This window comes from Martes martes (genome assembly GCF_963455335.1).
Source record: "Martes martes genome assembly, chromosome: 6".
In the NCBI taxonomy this organism is placed as follows: Eukaryota; Metazoa; Chordata; class Mammalia; order Carnivora; family Mustelidae; genus Martes; species Martes martes.
Genome location: NC_137893.1, coordinates 80,584,722 through 80,610,648, shown reverse-complemented (window position 1 = coordinate 80,610,648; position 25,927 = coordinate 80,584,722). Strand labels below are relative to the sequence as shown.

Genomic DNA, 25,927 nt, shown 5'->3' with positions numbered 1-25,927 from the left:
CTCATCTCCTATGATTAGAAGCAAAAATTTTTCACAATAACCTATCTCCCCAACTGCCCCACCTCATTTTTTCTGTATTCCTCATAATGCCTGGATTATGAGTATATTCAATAAAATGTCAAATGAATGAGAATATTTATGTTTGTCCTTTACCCTATTTGAAAGTCACACTGAAGTTGACCTCTTTAATAAAATTTTTCCCAATCACATTGGCTATGTCACTCTTTCTCTACTCTATACTCCCACCCAGTGGTATGTTGGTAAGTACGTAGTAGCTCTCTGAAAAATAAAGCCCTGTTGTGCAATAAGTACTGGTACTGTGGTGTAAATACTCCCACCATCATAACTTCTCGCCACCAACATGTCCCAGAATATGGAGTTGAGAAAGCCTGCATACAATCAGGGCTATGTGAGCTGGCAGGAGCCAGAGCCAGCACTTCACTGCTCCTAGAGTACAAACTGTCCAGACCATTTATGGTCACTCACTGCAGAGTGATTTTTACTGCAGGTAAAATCCTAACAGATTGCAGATAATGTGGAGGCTAAAAACTGTGTTACATACATACACAGTGGCTATAACCAGCTAAATAACCTCTGGGGCCTCAAAGTTCAAAATGAGGAGTCAGACCCAAACTACAGAATCCCACAGTTCTATATGTGAATGTTGTATGTCTCCCAAATTGCTCAGTCTACTGCTCTGAATGAGGGAATTAGAATATTAAGTCATCAGACCAGACCCAAAATAAAATTTGCCTTGAAAAAGGTGAAATAAAGGAATATATGATATTTTAGGATCATAAATAGAAAATACGATCACAGAGCACTCTCTGAGAGTATACTCGCTTTTCTTTAGAAGAGTAAAAATGTAGTTCTTTTGCTCTAAAGGAATTCAAAGATACACTGGTTAGCCCAGGAAGTGTACCTAGTTTTGGACTAAGGGGTAGTCATTGGACAGAAAAAAAGAACACAATGAAACATTAAAAGAAAACTAAAAATATGAAGTTAGACTCTGATCAGAGCACAGAATAAAAATAATAGCTTTGGGACATTTTGATAAAATAAAGAACATCTGATTGAAGAAAAATGAAACTGTCGTGCCTTTCTTTGCCTATTTCTTGATAGGTAAGTTTAAATCAAATTTAACTCTCAAGAGATTAAGGTCACATGAAAGATAAATTATTTCTTCTTTGCTCTAAGCAGAATGAAATACAAGTAAACCAAGGCACAAAAATAGATGTGTTCAGTTTACTCAGAAATAGTTAAAATCTGTGAAAACACAGATCCTCTGATACTTTTCACAATACAGGTTTTTGCCTAAAGCCTGGCTGTTCCAATTTTGTTCTCCACTCTTACTCCTTAAACGTCCCAAAGTCCAAGGTAGATCTGTTTTCTCTAAGGCCAGAGGAGTGCTGGCAGTGCTAGGAACAAGAAGATGAGTGAGGCCAGTAGTAGCAGTAAATAGAATGAGATGGTTGTAGGGCTTGGAGCTGGGGGTAGACAGCATGAGGACCAAGATTCAGGAGGAGTCAGGCAAGTGGAAAGTAGGAGAGCAGGTACAGCGCACCAGCTCTAGGAATCCATCCACAATAATCAAGAAAACAAGATCCAAAGGGCCAAGAAGGATGGAGAGGTCTTTTGTCCATAACAATGTTCCATTAAAAAGACTGCTAGTCCTGCTGGAAGTTTCTGTCCTCTGACATACTTGGAAAGAGTGCAACTTTGATCACATAATACCCATTTTCACTTCAGTGTGGAATCATTTGTTCAACTGTTTTCCTAACTTTCTTCAGGTACAGAAAATCCCGAGGTGTAACAGCTATTTGCCAGTTTATCTATGGGAATGTGTATGTCTCCTGGGTTTTCGAAGTGGGGAGAGGGGAAGATATTGTCATTTTGAAAATGGGACTGATGGCATAGAGCAGAACAGAACAGCTTCATCTTTGGAGACAATTCCTGGTTATATGTACGGTTAATCTGCTTTGAAAACTGATCAAAAATTATTTCTGTAAAGTTGGCAAAATTGGAACTATTATGTAATAAATTTCTTTATGACACAGAACTAAATAATAAGCAAAACATTATGTCCTCTCAGGAATAATCAATGCAGAACAGATACTGGAAAAAAAAAAATATCAGAGAAGCATGGATGAAATCTGACAATTTATTATAAGAGAGATTACATGAGTAATGAAATAATTTAATAGAAAATAAGTGGGAGAATTTGTAGGTCCTCTTTAGAGTGCCAAGTTCAGCCAAAAAATGTCTATGACAATACTTTGTGATTAAAAAACAAGGCAGACTTTCAGGGGTGTTTTTCATCTTTATCATACAAATGAAATAATCTTTTTAAGTACAGAACATCATAGTAGAGTAGGACCGCTCTACCCAAGAAAATATGTCCTTCTAGGTCTCTAAATAGGAATGTAAAATAAGTATACAGAAGGTAACCAATAATCAATGCGAATCTGGTGCCCAACTTCTAGTGAGAGTTGTTTCCTTTTTACTTTTCTCTGAATTTCAAAGGTTTCAAAAATTCATGTATATATACTTCCTTTCCAGGGTAACATTAACTATTATGAAAGGCCAGACACAAATCGGCAGGCCCCAAGTACTCTTGAAAGATAATGCATATATGTACCCTCTGTAATAAGTTATCTTACAGAAAGCCTATCCTGTTTATTTTGAAATTCATCATGATCACAAATAGAAAGATAATAGTAGATTTCTCACACTAAATTACAGAGCTGCTTCTTGTCCAAGTTCTGCACTTGCTTATCAACTAGTGACTCACGCAGTCAGTCTTATTTAATAACGGGCTTTGCAGAAAAGTGCTAAGAACTCAAAATTTAGAAGTTGTGTAAATGAGTGAAAATTCTTTTAATTATAGTGAACATGGAAATAAGTGAACCTGACGTAAGAAGACAGATTTAGGACATAAGACAGACTTAGGAATATCACTACCTTTTGTTTTGATAAACATTTTGAAGTGTAACAGGCAACACCCTTTTGCTGAGAAAGAAGTAAACTGCTCACTTCTGGTATGGCTTTAGACAATCAGGATGCATTTAATAAATTTTACCTTCTGGGGCCCAAGTGATAGCTAATGGCTTGAAAAAAGATTTTATACTTTCAAAACATGGGTAACTTTTCTATTTAAAAATCTCTATAATGTGTTCAGTTCAAATATTAAACCAAAAACTTATAAATTCTTCTCAGAATTTAGGACTGCATATGAACATTATTTAGTACAAAGTTTTTGCAAGTTAATGAATACACCTCCTTGATTTTATACATTTTTAAAATTTTAAATTTGCCCTATGAAAAATAACATAACACAGTGAATTAACGCACAATGTTTTATAACGTTTTCTTGGCTACAGAATGTCAAGGAAAATGAACCTTCAGAATGTAAAGACTATTAATTACCTGGTTTAAGAGATCTTCTACTTTCTTCTGCCATGAATCCCTGGCTGCATTTTTCTCTCGCTCCTTTAACTGCAAAAGTTGAGACATGGCTGACTTTTTATCCTCTTCATGTTGAAGTCTTAACTCTTCACGAAGTTTAGAACACTCCTGTCTAAAATAAAAGGAATGCCTTTATTTTTAAAGAGAATTATTCCTCTCAGTAGCTATCATATAGTTATTCACGGGTTTTTTAAGTATCAATTAATTCTCCTAAAAAGTCAACTCAGAATAAAAGTTGATTATTTTTTTAGTCAGGCTTATAGTACTATAAGGTAAGTTGGTAACGTACCTAAGATCATTTGTTCATCAGTTATTAATGGCAGAAAAGGTATTAAAACAAACAAATCTTCTGACTTGAGGTTAGTATTTTATAAAGAAAATAAAATCAGAAAAAGTATTCAAGCAGAAAAAGAAAATAACCATTTCTCTGCATCTAATCAGGAAAAAAATTCATTAAAAATGCTGTCACTATGATTTTAATGATAAGACAACACATACCATATAATAGAAAAACATTTTTGCACATCTGTATTGATAAGATTACATTACAGAGCACAAAAAGTACCTAAGGTTTTCAGTCCATTTTATTTCTAAGTCATGGGCCATTCTGTCCACTCTGTGCTTCTCTTCCTCTTTCATGGCAGCAAGTGTTTCTTCATGCTGTTGCCTTTCTTGTTCTAGCTCACCCTGAAGAATAAAAACTTTTCAATGAAAACAAGTCTTCAAAAGCAAAGTCATTGCTGGTTATTTCAAATAAGCAGAATGCTTGCATTATAACTTAAATTCCTATATCATAATAATTGATAGTGTCATCTACAATGATTACTTGAGATTTTTGGACAATACAGGGCACATATTTTATATTTTAAATGTCCTTTTGCAAGCTATGTTTCATTAAGACTTCCAATTTTACAAATCCTTTTAAATAGTTTAAAGCTAGCATAATTAATAATCTTAACTTTCCATATCATGGGTATCTATTATCTTCATATATATATATATACATATACATATATATATATACACATATATACACACACACACACATATACAAATTACATAGATATATTATTCAAATTCATTCATATTTATATACAAAGGTCTGCTATTTATTCAGAACCGAAGCATTATAGCTATACCTCACTGACATGATTAAAATAAGTGATAATATGATATAGATGAAAGGCCTGTAGATTAGCGTAAATCAAGTGGCTCTCTGGAGCCCAGGGCTAGAGGTCACCTGTTTGGACAACATGGCAACCTTCGGTCCCTGCCAGCAGTGGAGCTGCTCTTCGGCTACAGCAAAAGAGGAACAGTTGTAACAATGACCCTTTCTGGATCACCCACTTTCTAATAGCATGTGTTGGAGCATTGCTGAAGGGCATATGCAGATTACTGGGAGAGAAGAAAGTCTGTTCAAACTGCCATTCTACACTGCGGATCTGACTATAAGCCATAAATTCTGAAAACTGGATCTGGCCATCTTAGCCAACTGTCCTTTTCACTAAGTATTCTGCCTCTAGGAACTACTACTTTTTCTAACACAGGCAGCATTAAATGGGGTAGAATTTCTTGAAAAGTATTTCTTTTATTGAATGCAAAGTACCTTATGAGACATTAGTGGGGTAAGAAAAGAGGTAAAGAAAATTTGCTCTTTTTTTTCTTCAAGTGTTTCCATATCCATCACCTCCTGGGATCCTCATAAGATATGGAGGGTATAGTGAGGAAACAGCCTCAGCAAGGTTTTAGTAATGTCAGAAACTATAAACTCCACACTACAGATTTGCAACTGTTAAACCAGTATTACCATCATGGTCATCAGCATCTTACCCCTTACTTACCAAATCTGACCTAAGAAGTCTTAGAGGGCAAATGCTGCCTTGCCCGTGTCTGGATCCCCCAAAGGTACCAACAAGGTGACATACAGTCAGGGACCAATATTCACTTGATGGCAGGTTCAGTTATATCACCCACAACAGAAATTCAGCGGGGAGGAGGGAGAAAAGCTCCTATCCAGGCAGAACACCTGTTAAGGAGCCTTCCTAAAGTTGTGGTAAACCATGATGCAGTACCCACATTTTCTGGATTAAAACTGCCCAGCAGAACAAAAGATGAGCAGTTGCTAAGGTTTTGCTTATAGTTTTTATTAAGTTCTACTACTTGATAGGAGAGTAATGTAAATATGTGCAAGGACCCTAAAGAAATGAAACTGATTCCAATTCTAAGCTAAAAAAATTAAATTTGAAATAATATAAATAAAAGGCAACACCTCCTAAGTGCTTACCATCTTACTAAGCATTGTGTTGTAAATGGTTTATCTCATTTAATTCTTACAATGGTGGTGTGAAGTGTATTATTATCCCCCGCCACTCCTGCATTGTGCAGGTGGGTAAATTGAGGATAAGATTAAGTAACTTGTCGGAAGTGACACATTAAGCAGTGGATCAAGAATTCACACCCAACCAAGCTGACTTCAGGGCCCACACTCTCATATGCCCCTCTGAAGGAAGAGTAAGAACTCTCTGGATACTATCCTCTTAGTTCTAAGGGATGCTTTTCTTTATTTTCTGAGGCGATGTAAATATTTGCTCTGCTCCCTGAGAATGGAAGACCACAGAGCCTTTCGAAATTTGTAGGTCACGGAGAATTGTTTTGTTGCTATACATGAGAGTTCAAACACCTACCAATAAAAGAATTGTGCATCTTAACTTTTATGGGTTGAACTGTGATCCCAAAGAGATATATGGAAGTCCTAACCTCTTGTACCTCAGAACTTATTTGGAAATAGGGTCAGTGAAGATGTAATTAGTTAAGAGGAGGTCAATAGGGTGAACCCCTAGTCCTATGGGAAGGGTATCCTCCTAAGAAGAAGTGAGGACCCAGGAAGAAAGCCACTGACCACTGAGGAGGAAACTGAAATGTGCCACGAGCTAAGGAAGACCTGGGGCTACCAGGGGCTGGAAAAGGCCAGGAAGGATCTGCCTCCTAGGTTTCAAAGGGAGAATGGCCCTTGATTTTGGACTTTCAGCCTCCAGTCTGTGAGAAAGTAAATTCCTATTGTTTTAAGCCACTTAGATTTAGTACCTTGGTAGCAAAGCCCTACAAAACTAATACACTCCATACAATGTGATATGTACAATAAACCTTAAGCAAAGTAACTAAATATTTTTACCTTGCTGATGTTTAGATTACAGTAGGTATTCTAAAATTACCTCAACATTTAACAGAGCATCTTTGGTCTCCTTCAGCCTGCCTTTCGTCAGGTCAAGCTCATTCTGAAGTCTCTCCTGGGTGTCCTGAAGACTAGCAATGAGGCCTTCTGCAGAGCCAAGACCTTGTTCACTTTTCCTCACCAGATCTTGGAGACGGCCAATCTGCAAGGACATACAGCACCTTTAACATACTTCACTGTTATCGACCAGCAAAACAGCCATGTTTGTTTTCTTAGTCTTTTCTTTAGTGGTAATTTTACTGAATGGATCTTTTTTGATGAATTTGGAAGAAGCACTCAAATAATAACGATAGCTTTCATCTGTTCCCCCCCATCAAAGACCTCCATATTTATGATTTTCCTCTTTCATGACAACCATGTGAATAAGTGGGTAACTCAAGCCCCCATTTTAACAGAGAATTCCTAGTTCCACCAAATAATCAAATACCTACAAAAAGAAACTAGAACAAGATGAAGATTATATCAAAGACAGAGAAAAAATATTATTTTAGATAAAAATATTTTTAAAACTGCTTTTTAAAATGGAATCACTTATACTTCCTTTGAGCCCAGTTTTCCTGCTGGTTATAAAGGCGACTGATTTAGGTCAATATTGATGAGCTGTAAAATGCACATTACAATAAGTTGTGATTTCTTCATTTCCATACAAAATTTCCTCATGAAATTGTTAAGAGTTGAATTTATAGGGGGCGCCTGGGTGGCTCAGTCATTAAGTGTCTGCCTTCGTTCGGCTCAGGTCATGATCCCAGGGTCCTGGGATCGAGCCCTGCATCGGGTTCCCTGCTCAGCAGGGAGCCTCCTTCTCCCTCACCCCTTCCTCCTGCTTGTGTTCCCTCTCTTGCTGTGTCTCTCTCTGTCAAATAAATAAAAAACCTTTAAAAAGGAAAAAAAAAAGTTGAATTTATACGCTCTTGAAATTAGGAGCTAATAAGACAATTTGTTGATTAGGCAGATTCATATCTTCAAATTATGAGAACTAAAACCAATATGTGAAATACTTTATCTAGGAAAGTGCTATGTAATAAAAATCTCCTTTTTATAAAAGCCAAGTTTATCAAAACCATATAGAAATGAAAACTTCTAATTTTAAAATAACACCTGAATATTTCTCATTGTAAATACAGGCATCACAAGGAAAACTGCAAACATTCTCTTTCAGCCTCCTCTCAAATGACCACCCCTTTCCTGTCCCCTTTCCATGCAGATGTTTATGTACTGAACAATTCTGGTGATGGTAACATTTTATCTTGTTACTATCTTTAAAGGGATGCGAGCCTGATACACTGAGCTGGAAAGCTTCCAATTTTTCTGTGCTCTGAAATATTTTCAGTTAAAATTTATCTGTTTCTCAAAATTTTAATAAAAGTCATCCATTAAAATCCTCTGGGCCTAGTGCCTCTCTAGATACATGTTGGGAGTATTTATTTCATGGTTATAACTGGTTCTATCAGGTTGATCAACTACTTTGAGTCATTCTAGATATTTAAAATATTATACAAAGACATCTTTTTTCCCTAATTTTAAAAATTTAATAGCATATTTACATTTAATATTCATTTACGATGTCTTAGAATTTTTTTTTGTCCCTGAATTTATGCCCCCTTTCTCTAGTCTATCTAGCTTATTTGTATCTTCCCTGCTTTTTATGTTGCTCTGGCTTGCCATAAATGTGTCACATGGGTGAATGAATACTATAAGAAAGGTGTAACAGAGTTCAGGAGTATTGAACCTGGGGCTCTGCTAGCTCAGTCTGTGGACCCTTGGAGTTTGAGCCCTACCTTAGGGGTATACTTAAAAAAAAAAAAAAAAAAAAGTACTGAACTTGGGTAAAAAATCGAGTTTCAAGTTCTTGGTCTGCCACTATAAAGTAAGAATAATGATACCTACTTCATAGTTATTATAACATTTAAACTCAAGGATATATGGGAAAAGATTCTTTAATTAGAAAGCAACATGCAAATACCAGGTACCAATCAGTAAGGAGGGGACGACCAAATTTATCAACATGGAGAAAAATCTTGTTCCACAATCCAGGTAATTTTCAAATAAATAAGATTATATGTACAAATGGAATACATGAAAAAACTTACAAAGAACAGTATTCTAGCTATTACACAAAGAATTAAAAGAGAAAGTCTGTTCAAGAAACTAAGTAGAGACAGAATGAATGTTTAAAAAGAAAAAAAATTTAACATGCTGCAGAATTAAACATAATAAGCAAATCATAAGTAACGAACACAACCAATTAAACTTTGCTTTCTAAAACATAATGAAAGTGGATATGTAAGGAACACATCTGTTGTCATATCAAAATCTCTTTTAGTCATGTGCAGCATCTACCTTTCTTCTCTATGGGTCCACGTCAACCCAAACCCAGGAATGAAAGTGGCATTTCTCTGAAGCATAAACCAGTTCAGTAATCTCATTCTGTTGGCCATGAGGACTGGATCAGAAGCAGGCACATGGTATAAGTTCATCTTTACACAGTGATCTCCAGACTTTTAAAGGAGTTCCTAAAAAAGGTCTTTTTCCAGTTGCACATATAACCTAAGAGAATGTGTATGACTGAAACAGGAAGTCAACACAAAAACAAATCCAACTGGAGGAAAAGAGAAGCTGAGTTCCAGTGTAAACAATTTCAGTTCTGAATGTGGTCATGCCTGATGCGAACATTCCCCCTGGGACTTTTCCAGTCAACATGATTCAATAAATTTCCTTAGGCTGGTTTGAGCTGGGATTTCTGCCACTTGCAGTAGAGGTCAATCCTCTGATTCCTCTTAACACTGAAGGAATACAGTATGTAGAAACCCCTTCCCTGGAATATTCACTCATGCATGCTCTTCTCTGATCCAATCTCCTTGCAGTGCCTGTGTCATTTTTTTATAAATTACAAATACAGACATGAGTGTAAGCCCCAAGACCAAGCAAGCATCCACTTATTTGTACTCAGCATCCTCCAAATTCTTCATGTTTCTCTTAAAATAACATCCAAAAATCTTTCAAGGGGTTACAAGGCCTCTGAGGCATAGACCCTGCCTCAGTCTCCAGCTTTCTCTTGCCAACTCCCTTCCTCGGTCTTTACGCTCCTTGGGTTAAGAACTGAATTCTGAAATCACACCACCAGGATTAGAATTCTGGCTTTACCCACTTACTACGTGACTTGGGAAAGTTCCACAGCCTTTTTGTGACTTGATACCTAGTAATTACAGCATGGGGTTATTGAGAGAATTAAAGGAACAAAGAGTATAAAGGAGAGACTATATAAAACAACACCTGGGACATAGTTAGAACTAAATAAATATGAATTATATTATTATAGTTGTGATTACAGTCCCACCCACACTGGCAACCTTCAATTCCTAGAAAATTCTTATGCCTCAGGGCCTTTGCAGATCCTTTCCTCAGTTCATTCCTGTTAATCAGCAACATTTTGTAATATTTGTCAGACTTGTTGTTTCTAAATTTCTTCTATAAACAATGATGAAATCTTGTCAATAATATTTAATTATTTGCTTCAGTTAAATACTGTGAAATTCAGGAGTCAAAGGACATGCTCATCTTTAAGACTTTTAATAGTGCTAAATTCTTTCCAAGAAAATTACATTATTTTATATTCCCATCAGCAACTTTTTGTGCTTATTTCTTTGCCCTTATCAACACTTCATGGTTTCAATTTTTATCATTAATTTTATGGTAATGGGAATGACATCTCATTAATTTCATTTCCCATTTTTAAATTACAGCACTTAAAATTATCTTTTTCATGTTCTCCTTTAGCTCATTAAAAAAATTTGGGTATCTGTATTTTTTAATATTTTGTATATATTTTAAGGTGCTAAAGACACGAATTTTGTTACTCATACAATTTGCCAATCACTTATTTCACCCCTCCCCAATTTTTCTTCTCTCATAATTTTACTTATGGTGTATCTCGATATACAAAAATTATAGCTTTCACTGTATAAATATTGTGTTTTTAATTTGTAACATTGCCATCATGTGTTGAAAGGCCTTCCTAGTCCTAAGCTTTGTCACTTGCATTTTCCTATTTTATTTATATTTATATTCATGATTTGATATGACATTTCAATCTTAGCCCATCTCAAACATCTCTGGTATGAGGTTGAAGAACTTCATTTTCTCTCTTCTTTTCATTTTATAGTCCTGAAAGAGTACTTTCAGATTAAACCTATTAAATCTAACTTTTGTCCCACTTTTCCACTGCCATTGTAGGAAGGTCGTCAGAGAACCCTTGATTGCATGACCTTTCCAGGTCTCTTGAAAGTATCTGTTTTCATGTTGTTCTCATATCCATCAATTCTCATTGTCATGCTTTTGATTTCTCCTTCTCCATCTCTTTCCCTGGCTCTGTTAATTCAGTACTGGTGCTCCTCTTTGTTACCAGCAATCTTCTGGTGAGCTCTTCTGTGTTAACGGCTTTAGTGACTTCCTAATCTTTAGCTCTAAGCCTGGCCTCTCTACTTAGTTCCAGCCTAGATGTCTTACAATCCCTTCAGGTCCGAACAATTCATTATCTTGCCATTCTTATGTAGCTTTCCTCCTGTAATACCCATCTTCCCAGAGTGGCATAATTACCTGTCCAAACACCTGAGCTAGATACTGGAGTCTTTTTCTACCACTTATCACATCAGGTCCTGTAAATTTTACTTTTGAATAATCTTCTCCACTCCCATGTTTTGCTCTCCTAGTCAAGAAGATAATCAACTCTTGCCCAGACTAATGTAATAGCATCTTAAGTCATCTACCCAACTCTAATGACCAGTCCCCTTCCCATACAACTCATTCTCCTACTGCCACCAGAATTCTTTTCCTGAGATCATCTGAGAGTGTCAGTTTCTGGTCTGCTGCTAGCACTCTGTCATTAGGACACATTCTGAAGCTTTGCTATGGCACAGTCACAATTTAGCTTCAACTTCCTTTTCTACCACATTTCTTGACAAGTGCCATATTGTCAAGTACACTGATTCTCAACCAGGGTCAATTTTGCCCCCAAGGACAGTGTCTGGAAACATTTTTGCTTGTTACAACTGAAGGGGAAACACTGTGGCACACACTACTAGTATCTAGAATGTAGAGACCAGGGATACTACTAAACACCCTAAAGAATTATCTGCCAATCAGGAGTGCTAGGGTTGAGAGATTGGTGAACTGAACTTCTAGAGTTCACCAAGGCATTATAACTTGAGTGCCAACATGATCATACTTACACTATTCCTTGTACCTATATTATCTTTCATCATTCCTACATCTGCAAATTTCCATTTACCTTTGAAAGGCCACTTTCCATACCACATTTAAAAATTCTCTAACATCACATTCTCCGGAGCTTTTCTGAATGCTTATAGTAGAGAAGCACTTCCTCCCCTGGAATTTAAAAAATGCATTGTATTTATCACCAGTCATAACAGCCACTTGAAGCTATGAGTTCCTTGACCTTTTGTCAAAGTATCCCTACCACCTAGAAGATACCATGCAGTCAATAAACGTTTCCTAAATCATAAAAGATATGTAACTACTACTAACTTTTCTGGAGACCAATTTAGTAATAAGTGTCCGTCATACAGCCACAAATTAATTAATTCTGACAAACAACTGACAAGCTTGAAAATGGACCCTGTGCCTCACATTGGACTGCAGTGTGGCTGTCACTTTGATTTCAACTTTGTGAGATCCTGAGCAGAGGATCCAGCTAACCTATACTTGGACTCCTGACCCATAATGCTTTGAGGTAATAAACCTGTGCTGTGTTAAGCCACTAAGTTTTGTGGTAATTTGTTACACAGCAATAGAAAAACCAGTAACACTCTTATTTATAGAAGTTGACTTAGTTTTTAAGGATGAGTTTTACTCATTCACAAAATATTTCATTTATAAATACTGATCTCTTACCATGTGTCAGGCAGTGTATCAATGGTGATAAAACATTTTATAATAAATAAATCCAAATGATTTTTAACAAAATACTGAACTCTCTAAATATGCTTAAAAAACTTACATCCAGAAGAAAATCTACAACTTAAATGTTATAAAAAATTTCAAAAGACCATAATAGTTAGATTTATTGACCATTCAGCCTAGTATTTTGTCCTCAGAGGTGATCCCAAATAACATTTGATGGGATAATAGGATTATCCTCCATCTGAGATTTTAAACTCATTAGCTTCCTTTAATATCCTAACAGGACTCTGGCTTTCATGAATTGATCATTGAAATCCACAGTTGACCTACTTATGTTTTTGGTTTTATCATTTATAAGAGTATCAAGATCTATCTTATGAAGATAATCATTCTTTAATTTTTTCTAAAATAATCATTTTCATCTTTATGAAGTACCCCCTAATTCCTTCCTCCTGTTTTTCCATATACTTACTTTCTATCCAATAAATATAAATGGAATAAACTCTATTTAAAAGGAAAAAAATTCAAGGGCACCTGGGTGGCTCAACCGGTTGGATGTCTGACTTTTGGTTTCAACTCAGGTCATGATCTCAGGTGCTCTGCACTTGGTGCAGAGTCTCCTGAAGATTCTCTTCCTGTCCCTCTCCTCCCTCTCTGCTCCTCCCCCCACTTGCTCTCTCTTAAATAAATAGCAAAACCTTCAGACTAGATAAAGTGCAGCTATATGTGTTTGGCAAGAGGCGCGTGTAAACATAAGGTTGCAGAACAATGAAAGGTCGGTAGATGGCAAAAGATATAACAGTCATATCAAACTAAAAGAAATCTGGTTATGCAGTATCAAACAACACAGAATAAAACAAAAGGTATGATCCATTAAGTAGTTAAAGAGTTTTATATTTGTATGGATATACAAAGCTTCTAAATAGTCAAAGCAAAAATTGACAGAATGTAAGAAGAAATAAAGAAATCCACCATCATAGTATAAGGTTTTAGTAAATGATGGGTCAAAAAGATAAAAGTCAAAAAGAACACAGAATATTTGAAGAAAATAAGTTAAAATCTTGATTTAAGGGACTGGCATACAAGACTACACTGAACAACTGGACACAACCAGAGTATTAAATTTCTTTCATGTGTCACACTAGACTTAACAAGTTTTAAAAATTGTTTTCATATTATGAATTTCACAATTCATAATTTTAAATTTAAAAAATTTCACCACTTTTAACAATGATGCAGTTAAAGTTAAAAAACCATGTCAATCTCACACAACTCTCCCAGAGAACAGAAAAAGAAGTAAGTCTTTTTTCATTGTATGAGACTAGTATAACCTTGATTCCAAAACTAGAAAAGGATGATATAAAAAGGGAAAAGTACAAAGCAATCTTACTGAACCCAGGCTCAAAAATACCAAAATGAGTATTAGGAAACTGAATCTAGTTATTATATAAAAAGATATATATAATCTATTATGGCTAAATAGGACAGAAAATTAGGGACATCTAGGTGGCTCAGTCAGTTAAGCGGCTGCCTTCGGCTCAGGTCATGATCCCGGGGTCCTGGGATAGAGCTCCTCATCAGGCTCTTTGCTCTGCAGGGAGCCTGCTTCTCCCTCTCCCTCTGCCTGCCAGTCTGCCTGCTTGTGTTTTCTCTCTCTGACAAATAAATAAATCAAATCTTAAAAAAAAAAAAAAGAAAATTAATCTAAGGTACCACATTAACAAAGAAAAAAGTATGATCTCAATAGATGCAGAAAAATCAACATCAGTTTGTGATTTCTTTTTAACTTAAGAAACTAGAATTATAAGAGAATTTCCTAAACTTGTTAAAGAGCATTTACAAAATAAAACTTTAGAGAAGCATAATATTTAACTGTAAAATGTTGACATCCTTCACTTTAAGAGCAGGAAACAAAACAAGAAAGCTTCTCTCCAGAGATCCTACCCAGCCAAGTAGGACAAGTAAAAAGATGTCCAGGCTGAAGGAAACAGCAGGTGCATGTGGAGGGATGAGCCAGCCAGATTCTTGGGGAGCAATTCTAATATGGCACCAAAACATTACCAGGGTGCTAAAGCATAACTGAGAACATATCTAAAAGGAAAATCAACTATGTGTTTCTTAGAATTCTTCTCAGTGAAATTACAGTGTGTAGATTGGAGAAATATTTAAACCATTTCAAACAGAGAGTAGACCCTGGGGGACCTTCTTGAGAAACACAGATGGTTGCTAAACTGCCTTTTAATGAGAGTGGGACACCATAACTACAAGGATCATGTTCTGCTGGGAGAGGTGTGCAAATCTGGGGCCAGTGGTGAATTATCTTGGACAAGAGGAGAGAGGATGAGCCAACACAAATATAGCTATATCCCTTGCTTTTTCAAAGTTCATGTTATGCCACTTCACTTTCATAAAAGACCTATGATAGTACTTTTTGCTAACCAAAAGTAATCTGGAGAGATTTTCACTTTTACAGAAAAAGGCAAAAAGTAAAATTGCAAGCGCTTATAGAGGCAGTGCAGTGCGCATCGCAAGCAGTGAAAGCAGCCCCGCCAAGTTCCTATCCTGAGAACACTCAGCATCTCAGTATTGTGCCACCATAGTTGTGAACTCTGTCTGTGAGCATCTTTGCATCTGTTAGCAAGAAGGATCCTAAGGTATCAGAAAAGCCCAAGAGGTTAGTTTTGGAGTTTTGGAGTGCTCAAAAGTTTTTCTGTATAAATTAATGGTAACTACTTATTCATTTTATACCATTTCAGCTTACAAAAGTTTTCACAGGGTGCTCCACTTAAAAGCGGGGGCAACCTCCAACAGTTTTAATCCTATCATTTCCAAATGTGATGATTGGTGCCTTCCCTGGATAAACATTTAAAGATAATTAAAGAAGGCTGAATGCAAATGATTAGCATGCCCTGAAGCACTCATGGTTTGGCGTGGTTTTCCTGAGCAGAAGCAGAGTAATGAGAAAGCAGGATTTAAAGACTTTGGGCGAGATGATGCTAGTGAGGTAGGAACAGTCGACAAGATGAGAAATGTCCAGACACGGACTTGTTTTAGGAAGAGCACGCTACAAGACAAGACTGTCCACATGAAGGATGAACTGGAATGAAGGACAAGAAGACAACAGGGAGGCTATTCTAGGGCATAGGTGAACTTGGCAGTAAAGAGAAAGGAATAGAACAAACAATATTATAGTTTTTAAACTGTCTTTACATTTATTTTATTCACAACTTCTTGATTTATAACATTCTTATTATACTCTATTGTTAGTCTTTCCTAAGCTAAACAATACTATTTTCTTATGGCATTTAAAAATTATTTTAATGTCACTCTGTAGAACTTATAAAGTTATAAATTATAAATTTATAAAGTCTCTTTTTAAAATAGAGATACAGTGTAGAGAACAGTAAGTCACTGTTTTACAAAAGGTAGATAAACCTCTTCTGTTTTCTTTCTTACAAAGTTATGTTATCCTTTGTTTTGCTTTTTCCCCACAAAGGCACCTTGGTCTGATGTTTTGAGTAGTAAATTTTTACCTGGTGAGATACAACCAATGTATTATGAAAAACTCAGCATCAGTGAAAGCATGTGATTATTTTTATTCTAGATATTTTACCATCAGTGAGGCTCACCGACATATACAATGTTACCAAATAAGATATTACCGATAAGATATAATACAGGTGATAAACCTAAAGAATTCTTGCCTCGTGATTGGCTGTATTTAGCTTCTCTTCTAATGCTTCCTTCAGGTTTTCCAGCTCTTGTTGAAGTTGACTTTTATCCTCTTCCAGGTTTAGTTTCTCCTTTTTATATTGTTCCTCCAATTCCTTAGGAAAAGACAATAACAAATATTATATACTTCAAAGACTCCAAGAAAAAAGCCATTCTGTTTTATATTTTGATACTTAAAAAAAATTTTTTTTTATTTATAAATATATAATGTATTATTAGCCCTAGGGGTACAGGTCTGTGAATCGCCAGGTTTACACACTTCACAGCACTCACCATAGCACATACCCTCCCCTGTGTCCATAACCCCACCACCCTCTCCCTACTCCCCTCCCCCTGGCCTCCCTCAGTTTGTTTTGAGATTAAGAGTCTCTTATGGTTTGTCTCCCTCCTGATCCCATCTTGTTTCATTTATTCTTTTCCTACCCCCCAAACCCCCCATGTTGCATCTCTACTTCCTCATTATCAGGGAGATCATATGATAGTTGTCTTTCTCCGACTGACTTATTTTGCTAAGCATAATACCCTCTAGTTCCATCCACGTCGTCGCAATTGGCAAGATTTCATTTCTTTTGATGGCTGCATAGTATTCCATTATATTATATTTTGATACTTTGCTTTTCGAATCAGCCTTATCTTTAAACAATAATATTGGAGTTATTATTCTAATTAACCCTAAGGCTTAGAGTCTATCATTCTGAATCACTTATGATGTGGTTAAATAATTATTTTAAATGGTAAGAATATTTGACTTCTCTAGATCAAACTGAGCCAGCAAGAGAAATATATGATGTAAGTGATAATTGGGGAGGTAAAAAAATTCTATCTATCTCTTGAATAGAGAATTCTTTTATATTTACATAAAAAAGCAAAAATCCAGGAACAGTTCTGGAACACTGGAACATAGTCAAGAATTACCAAGTACAGTGGGAAGTTGGGGAGCCTGGTGGTGGGTATTATGGAGGGCACGTATTGCATGGAGCAGTGGGTGTGGTGCATAAACAATGAATTCTGTTACACTGAAAAGAAATTAAATTTAAAAAAAAAGAGTTATCAAGTACAAAATTAAGGCATCAAAAGAAGCAATACCAGTAAAATAGATACTTACTGAAGAACGCCTACTATTTGGCATGCTACTTAATACTTGGGATACACAGCAGTAAAACATGGGTCTGTCCTTAACCAGTTAAAGATAACAAGCAACTGAAGAATACGTGATGAAAGTTAAATGAGCATAAGGACTACAAGGGTATAAGGATGGAGAACTGCTAAGTTCTAGCTTGGTGAGGAAATCTGCACAGAGAACACAATCCCTAAGTCAAGCCTGAAGGAGTGCATCAGTAAGAAAAGGTGGTGAAGCAAGAGGGAAATCGAAGAGAGAAGAAACCTGTGCAAAAACCATGGCAGTACAAAGACCTGGTATGTTACACATGGCTCAATCTTTCTATTGGGTAAGGTAAGAAGAGGAGTAAACAGTGCTCTGCGGTGCTCCAAGGCAAAGTCCAGGTTTGATGATTTGCTGGGATGACTCACAGGATTCGGCATCTAGTCGTACTCACTGCTATAGTTTATTATACACAGCAAAAGGACCCTAAGCACGATCAGCAAAGGGAAAAGGCAACGGGGTGAAGTCTGCAGGAAACCAGGCATGAGTTTTTAAGAGTTCTCTCACACAGGACTCTCCAGAAAGTTGTGACAAAAATGTAAAATGCTGTCTATCAGGAAAACTCATGAGTGACTCAGTGCCCACGTTTTTCATTGGGGGCTAATGACATGGGTACCCTCTGACTAGCATGTGCCAAACTTCCAGACTTCAAGATGGAAAGCAGATGTTCAGCACAAACCATATTGTTTGCATAAACGCTTTAGGCAATGAGCCATTCTTACCAGGGAATGGTGGAAACCCTCCTGAAATTCAAGTTCCCAGACACTAGCAAGGGCCAACACTGCCCCTGCCTTTCTAAGGAAAGCAGCTTCAGGCCTGCTATGTTAACTCTTTTCTGCATGGATTCTCTACATATTCAGTTTCAAACAGGGTGGATAAACTGGAATTATGAAAGAAAATATAATCCCTTTTGATACTAATAAGGAATGGAGAATTCCCCTTTCAGTAAACGTTTTTAAAATTTTTTAATTTATTATTTTTTTATAAACATATAATGTATTTTTATCTCCAGGGGTACAGGTCTGTGAATCACCAGGTTTACACACTTCACAGCAATCACTATAGCACATACCCTCCCCAATGTCCATTTCCCCACCACCTTCTCCCGACACCCCTCCCTCCAGCAACCCTCAGTTTGTTTTGTGAGATTCAGAGTCACTAATGGTTTGTCTCCCTCCCGATCCCATCTTGTTTCATTTATTCTTCTCCTACCCCCCTAACCCCCATGTTGCATCTCCACTTCCTCATATCAGGGAGATCATATGATAGTTGTCTTTCTCCGACTGACTTATTTCACTAAGCCTGATACCCTCTAGTTCCATCCACGTTCGCAATTGGCAAGATGTCATTTCTTTTGATGGCTGCATAGTATTCCATTGTGTATATATACCACTTCTTCTTTATCCATTCATCTGTTGATGGACATCTAGGTTCTTTCCATAGTTTGGCTATTGTAGACATTGCTGATATAAATATTCGGGTGCACGTGCCCCTTCGGATCACTACGTTTGTATCTTTAGGGTAAATACTCAGTAATGCAATTGCTGGGTCATAGGGTAGTTCTATTTTCAACTTTTTGAGGAACCTCCATGCTGTTTTCCAGAGTGCTTGCACCAGCTTGCATTCCCACCAACAGTGTAGGAGGGTTCCCCTTTGTCTGCATCCTCGCCAGCATCTGTCATTTCTTGACTTGTTAATTTTAGCCATTCTGACTGGTGTGAGGTGGTATCTCATTGTGGTTTTGATTTGTATTTCCCTGATGCCGAGGGATGTGGAGTACTTTTTCATGTGTCTGTTGGCCATCTGGATGTCTTCTTTGCAGAAATGACTGTTCATGTCTTCAGCCCATTTCTTGATTGGATTATTTGTTCTTTGGGTGTTGAGTTTGCTAAGTTCTTTATACATTTTGGACACTAGCCCTTTATCTGATATGTGGTTTGCAAATATCTTCTCCCATTCTGTCAGTTGTCTTTTGGTTTTGTTCACTGTTTCCTTTGCTGTGCAAAAGCTTTTGATCTTGATGAAATCCCAATAGTTTATTTTTGCCCTTGCTTCCCTTGCCTTTGGCGATGTTCCTAGGAAGACGGTGCTGCGGCTGAGGTCGAAGAGGCTGCTGCCTGTGTTCTCCTCAAGGATTTTGATGGATTCCTTTCTCATATTGAGGTCCTTCATCCATTTTGAGTCTATTTTTGTGTGTGGTGTAAGGGAATGGTCCAATTTCATTTTTCTGCATGTGGCTGTCCAATTTTCCCAACACCATTTATTGAAGAGGTTGTCTTTTTTCCATTGGACATTCTTTCCTGCTTTGTCGAAGATTAGTTGACCATAGAGTTGAGGGTCTATTTCTGGGCTCTCTATTCTGTTCCATTGATCTATGTGTCTGTTTTTGTGCCAGTACCATGCTGTCTTGATGATGACAGCTTTGTAATAGAGCTTGAAGTCCGGAATTGTGATGCCACCAACTTTGGCTTTCTTTTTCAATATTCCTTTGGCTATTCGAGGTCTTTTCTGGTTCCATATAAATTTTAGGATTATTTGTTCCATTTCTTGGAAAAAAATGGGTGGGATTTTGATAGGGATTGCATTAAATGTGTAGACTGCTTTAGGTAGCATAGACATTTTCACAGTATTTGTTCTTCCAATCCAGGAGCATGGAACATTTTTCCATTTCTTTGTGTCTTACTTAATTTCTTTCATGAGTACTTTATAGTTTTCTGCGTATAGATTCTTAGCCTCTTTGGTTAGGTTTATTCCTAGGTATCTTATAGTTTTGGGTGCAATTGTAAATGGGATTGACTCCTTAATTTCTCTTTCTTCTGTCTTGTTGTTGTTGTAAAGAAATGCAACTGATTTCTGCACATTGATTTTATATCCTGACACTTTACTGAATTCCTGTACAAGTTCTAGCAGTTTTGGAGTAGAGTTTTTTGGGTTTTCCACATATATCATATCATATCATCTGCAAAGAGTGATAGTTTGACTTCTTCTTTGCTGATTTGGATGCCTTTAATTTCTTTTTGTTGTCTGATTGCTGAGGCTAGGACTTCTAGTACTATGTTGAATAGCAGTGGTGATAATGGACATCCCTGCCGTGTTCCTGACCTTAGTGGAAAAGCTTTCAGTTTTTCTCCATTGAGAATGATATTTGCGGTGGGTTTTTCATAGATGGCTTTGATAATATTGAGGTATGTGCCCTCTATCCCTACACTTTGAAGAGTTTTAATCCGGAAGGGATGCTGCACTTTGTCAAATGCTTTTTCAGCATCTATGGCATATGGTTCTTATTCTTTCTTTTATTAATGTGTTGTATCATATTGATTGATTTGCGGATGTTGAACCAACCGTGCAGCCCTGGAATAAATCCCACTTGGTCGTGGTGAATAATCCTTTTAATGTACTGTTGAATACTATTGGCTAGTATTTTGGTGAGACTTTTCGCATCTGTGTTCATCAAGGATATTGGTCTGTAATTCTCTTTTTTGATGGGATCCTTGTCTGGTTTTGGGATCAAGGTGATGCTGGCGTCATAGAATGAGTTTGGAAGTTTTCTTTCCATTTCTATTTTTTGGAACAGTTTCAGGAGAATAGGAATTAATTCTTCTTTAAATGTTTGGTAGAATTCCCCTGGGAAGCCGTCTGGCCCTGGGCTTTTGTTTGTTTGGAGATTTTTGATGACTATTTCAATCTCCTTACTGGTTATGGGTCTGTTCAGGCTTTCTATTTCTTCCTGCTTCAGTTGTGGTAGTTTATATGTCTCTAGGAATGCATCCATTTCTTCCAGATTGTCAAATTTGTTGGTGTAGAGTTGCTTGTAGTATGTTCTTATAATTGTTTGTATTTCTTTGGTGTTAGTTGTGATCTCTCCTCTTTCATTCATGATTTTATTTATTTGGGTCCTTTCTCTTTTCTTTTTGATAAGTCTGGCCAGGGGTTTGTCAATCTTATTAATTCTTTCAAAGAACCAATTTGTTCTTTGATTTGTTTCGTTGATTTGTTCTATTGTTTTTTTGGTTTCTATTTCATTGATTTTTGCTCTGATCTTTATGATTTTTCTTCTCCTGCTGGGTTTAGGCTTTCTTTCTTGTTCTTTCTCTAGCTCCTTTAGGTGTAGGGTTAGGTTGTGTATTTGAGACCTTTCTTGTTTCTTGAGAAAGGCTTGCACCGCTATGTATTTTCCTCTTAGGACTGCCTTAGCTGTGTCCCACAGATTTTGAACTGTTGTGTTTTCATTATCATCTGTTTCCATGAATTTTTTCAATTTTTCTTTAATTTCCTGGTTGACCCATTCATTCTTTAGAAGGATGCTGTTTAGTCTCCATGTATTTGGGTTCTTTCCAAATTTCCTCTTGTGATTGAGTTCTAGCTTCGGAGCATTGTGGTCTGAAAATATGCAGGGAATGATCCAATCTTTTGGTACCTTTTGAGACCTGATTTATGACCCAGGATGTTGTCTATTCTGGAGAATGTTCCAAGTGCACTAGAGAAGAATGTGTATTTTCTTGCTTTGGGATGAAATGTTCTGAATATATCTGTGATGTCCATCTGGTCCAGTGTGTCATTTAATGCCTTTATTTCCTTGTTGATCTTTTGCTTAGATGATCTGTCCATTTCAGTGAGGGGAGTGTTAAAGTCCCCTACTATTATTGTATTATTGTTGATACTCAGATAAGAGTATATGAAGGAGCAAATAAAATACAGAAAGGGTGGCCAAGACCCCAGGAAAATGCGTTTTAACCAAATCAGAAGAGACCCCAAATCGTGGGGGGGAGAAAGGGGATAAAAAGAAGTCCAGGAAAAAAAAAATTAAAAAAAGAAAACAGAAAAAATATAAGAAAGAAAATATATATATATATATATATATATTAGATAAACTAGTTAAAAAACATTAAAAAAGAAAAGGGTAAATGTTAAAAAAATTTAGAAGAAAAAAAATTAAATTAAAAAAATTAAATTAACCGCAAGACTGAAGAATCATGGGGAGAAAGCCATGAGTTCCGTGTTTTGCTTTTTCCTCCTCTAGAATTCTGCTGCTCTCCTTGGTAGGTGAACCTAGTCTTGGCTGGATTTCTTGTTGATCTTCTGCGGGAGGGGCCTGTTGTAGTGATTCTCAAGTGTCTTTGCCTGAGGCGGAATTGCACCGCCCTTACCAGCGGCCAGGCTAACTAATCCACTTGGGATCGCTTTCGGGAGCTTTTGTCCCCTGAATGCTTTCTGTAGAGTTCCCGAGGACGGGAATGAAAATGGCGGCCTCCCAGTCTCCAGCCTGGAGGAGCCAAGAGCCCGGGGCCCCACTCCTCAGTGCGTCCTCAGAGAAAAGAGCCCAATCACTCCCGTCTCCCTGGCCTCTGGCCGTGCTCCGAGCTCACCCAGCCTGCGACCGGTTCAAGGTAACCCCGAGCTGAAAGCTCACTCCTTGGCTCTGTCTCTGTAGCCGGCTTCCCCGGTCTAATACCTGCAAGCTATGTGACACTCAGACACCCCCAATCCTTCCGTGACCCCGCGGGACCTGGGGCCACTCTGACCCCACGTGGGCTTCACCCCGGTTTAGCCTCTGGAGTGATGTCCCTCAGTGGAGCAGACTTTTAAAAGTCCCGATTTAGTGCTACGTTGCTCTGCCGCTTGGCGGGAGCCGGCCTCTCCCCCCGAGGTCTATCTTCCCGTCGCTTTGGATTCACTTCTCCGCCTTTCAGAAAGTGGTCGATTTTCTCTTTCTGGAATTGCTTTTCTTCTTCTCTTCGATCTCCCATTGGATTTGTAGATGTTTGCAATGGTTCGATAAGCTATCTAGCTTATCTCCTGCTACCTGATGTAGTCTCAGCCTGCTACTTCTCCACCATCTTGACTCCACCCCCTCAGTAAATGTTCTTTAAAAGATAATTTGACATTGGGGAAAGACTATTCTAAAAGGAGGGTGGTCTGAGCTTATGCTCAGAAATGAGCTAGCTAGGCAAGAGAGGAATGAAGCAGCAAGTGGTAAGTTATTTTGAGAAAAGAGAACGGTACAGATAAAGCTATCATGAGTTTTGAGTATGTTCACACACAGGAAATTCATGTCATCTATTTTATAGCAACCACATTTTAAAGAAAGATTACAAGAAATGTAAATAGCATAAAGCAGATTTTTAAGAGGCTCAGAAATTGAAATTCAACAGGCAAGGGGGATAATTAGGAGAGAAGTAAGAAGGCAAAAGTGATATTGATGAAAGATGCCTTGATTCTAGTACTTAGAATATAATACAGAGGAATAAAGAGAGACAAAAAGCAGAACACCTGCAAGTTAAATACTACAAAAAGAGAGGAAAAAGCTAAGATAAGGGACGTAGAAATGAAAAAATAGTAACAAAAAATAGCTATGGAAGAGCTAACTGAAGCAGCATTTACCAGTAAATACTCCCTCTAAATCCCTGAGCACTTGGCACATATGTATAGTCAGTGAGCACGCACATGCACCACGTAATTAAAGCTGTACAAATTTGTTCTGGAATAGCGACCTGGCACAGAGAAAATGACAACCACAATTTTGAGAAATAACGTGTCATTAAGTTTTGTCTCCAGCTACATAAACATAAAATAGTAAGTTTAGATAGAAATAACACTCTAACAGGAAGTTTTATCTGAATTTTTAATTAAGTTCAGGTGTTGAATATTCTTTCCAAATAGGTGAATCATAAAAGGAAGAGATATAGAGGCAAAGATCTCAATTCATATCCAACCTCTTCTATTTACTAGGTTAGTGGTACTGAATACATCATTTAGGTTTACTAAACCTATTTCACCACCCACATACTAAAATGACATTAATCTCCAAGTCTAAAGTAATAAGAAATATACAATAAAGCTTGGGAAACTGTAAAATGCTATCCCATAAAATAATGCATGCCTATGTGTGGGGGTTAAATGTCTTAGGATTTGATATCTGAGACCTGAGTTCAAGATCTGACTGATTCTTACTAGTTGCATGTGTTTGCACAAGTGTTTAACCTCTCTGTCCTCCACCTCCTCTCCAGGAAGAAAGGTAAAGCAATTAAGCCTATGAAGAGTGTTGTGAGGATTAAATAAAACAGATGGAAAACATCCCTGCAGCGCCTGGCACACAGTAAGAAGGACTAATAACATTTATTTGTCACTATATGCTAGGACTTGTCTGAATTCTCAACATTTTATCTCACTTAACCCTCATAAGAACATTACAAGATGGATTTTATCTTCCTCTGTCCACTGAGGAGCCTGAGGCATGGCTTTTGAGACCCAGGATTAGGCAACTATAAACCAAGAGCTCAGTGTAAGGCCCACATCTGTCAGACACCTCGCTTTTTCTACTATGCAACAGGAAGCAGACATCTACAGGAGACTAAGTGCTCCAAGCAGCCGAGGCTTCCTGAGGAGCACACATCGAAGATGCTGTCTCACGAGGAGACAGCTCAAGATCAAGCAAGTGTTTCTGCTACAGCTTATACAAAGTAGGAATGCTTCCTATCAATTTAATCAACTACATCCCATGTCAACAATTTTTAAGTTACTCTTTGAATCATGATTTACAGAGTGATTATGACAGAGCAGCCATCAGAATGAAGCAATTCACTTACTCTACAGTATGGGTCACACCGGATCATTACAGAAACCCCTCCAGTTTACCAATGCAAGGCTACGTTGAATTTGTACTCACCACCTGCAGTTTTTTCTTATCCCTAATTGCATTACTGTGGACAGCCTCAATTGCCACGTGGTGCTTCCAAGCTAATTCTTCCAAAGTCTTAGAATGAGCCTCATTTAATTGAGCTACCTCCCCTTCCAGTCTATTTTGCAGGTTTTTGAGCTCCATCTCATAATATTCTTGCTGAGTTTTCTTTGCTTCATTTACTTTCTAAAATTAAAGCAAATAAAGATCAATAATTGCACCTGCTTTTTTCATTACTGCTATTAGTATTCTGGATACTCAATAAATACATAAACTTGAAAGAACTGAGGACTATGGGATTTAGACTTTGGACATGAGATTACATCATCAGTATTCTCAGAAAATGACAGGGTGGCACAGGCAAAATGAATAATTTTAACACAAGTGATAAAATAGACTATTATTAGGTTAGAACTAAGTACAAGTTAGCACATCTGTGAGCTTAAGAAAAAGGCTTCCCGTGTGTCAAAGCTGCACACAAAATGCCTTACCAATTTACCCACTCAGATGATATTATTCAATGCAATCTTATTGAGTGCCAGTTACATGCCTTTTAAGCAGTCACAGACTAATGATGGGGAAAAGGCAATAGACAGTGGCAATATAATTTTATAAATTCTATGAAAGGAGTATATATCATGTGTTGTAAGAATATACAGTAAAGGAGCCTAACCTGGAACAGGTGAGAAAGGATGTACATCAGCATGTGCATGTGTGTGTGAGAGAGAGAGAGAGAGAG

The 25,927-nt window shown here is 37.2% G+C and overlaps 1 protein-coding gene across 3 annotated transcripts in view; it reads right to left on the bottom strand.

Annotated features, from left to right (window-relative positions):
- The window catches only part of FAM184A (family with sequence similarity 184 member A), a gene marked incomplete at its 5' end in the record, with an annotated part of 116,312 nt that overhangs the window by 39,646 nt on the left and 50,739 nt on the right, over positions 1-25,927 (bottom strand). For all 3 annotated transcript variants that reach the window (XM_080806859.1, XM_080806860.1, XM_080806861.1), the window contains 5 exons: positions 3,427-3,577; positions 4,031-4,152; positions 6,678-6,839; positions 16,321-16,443; positions 25,177-25,374. In XM_080806859.1, the coding sequence (XP_080662985.1) occupies positions 3,427-3,577; positions 4,031-4,152; positions 6,678-6,839; positions 16,321-16,443; positions 25,177-25,374 (756 nt within the window). The remainder of the gene's footprint in view (positions 1-3,426; positions 3,578-4,030; positions 4,153-6,677; positions 6,840-16,320; positions 16,444-25,176; positions 25,375-25,927) is intronic.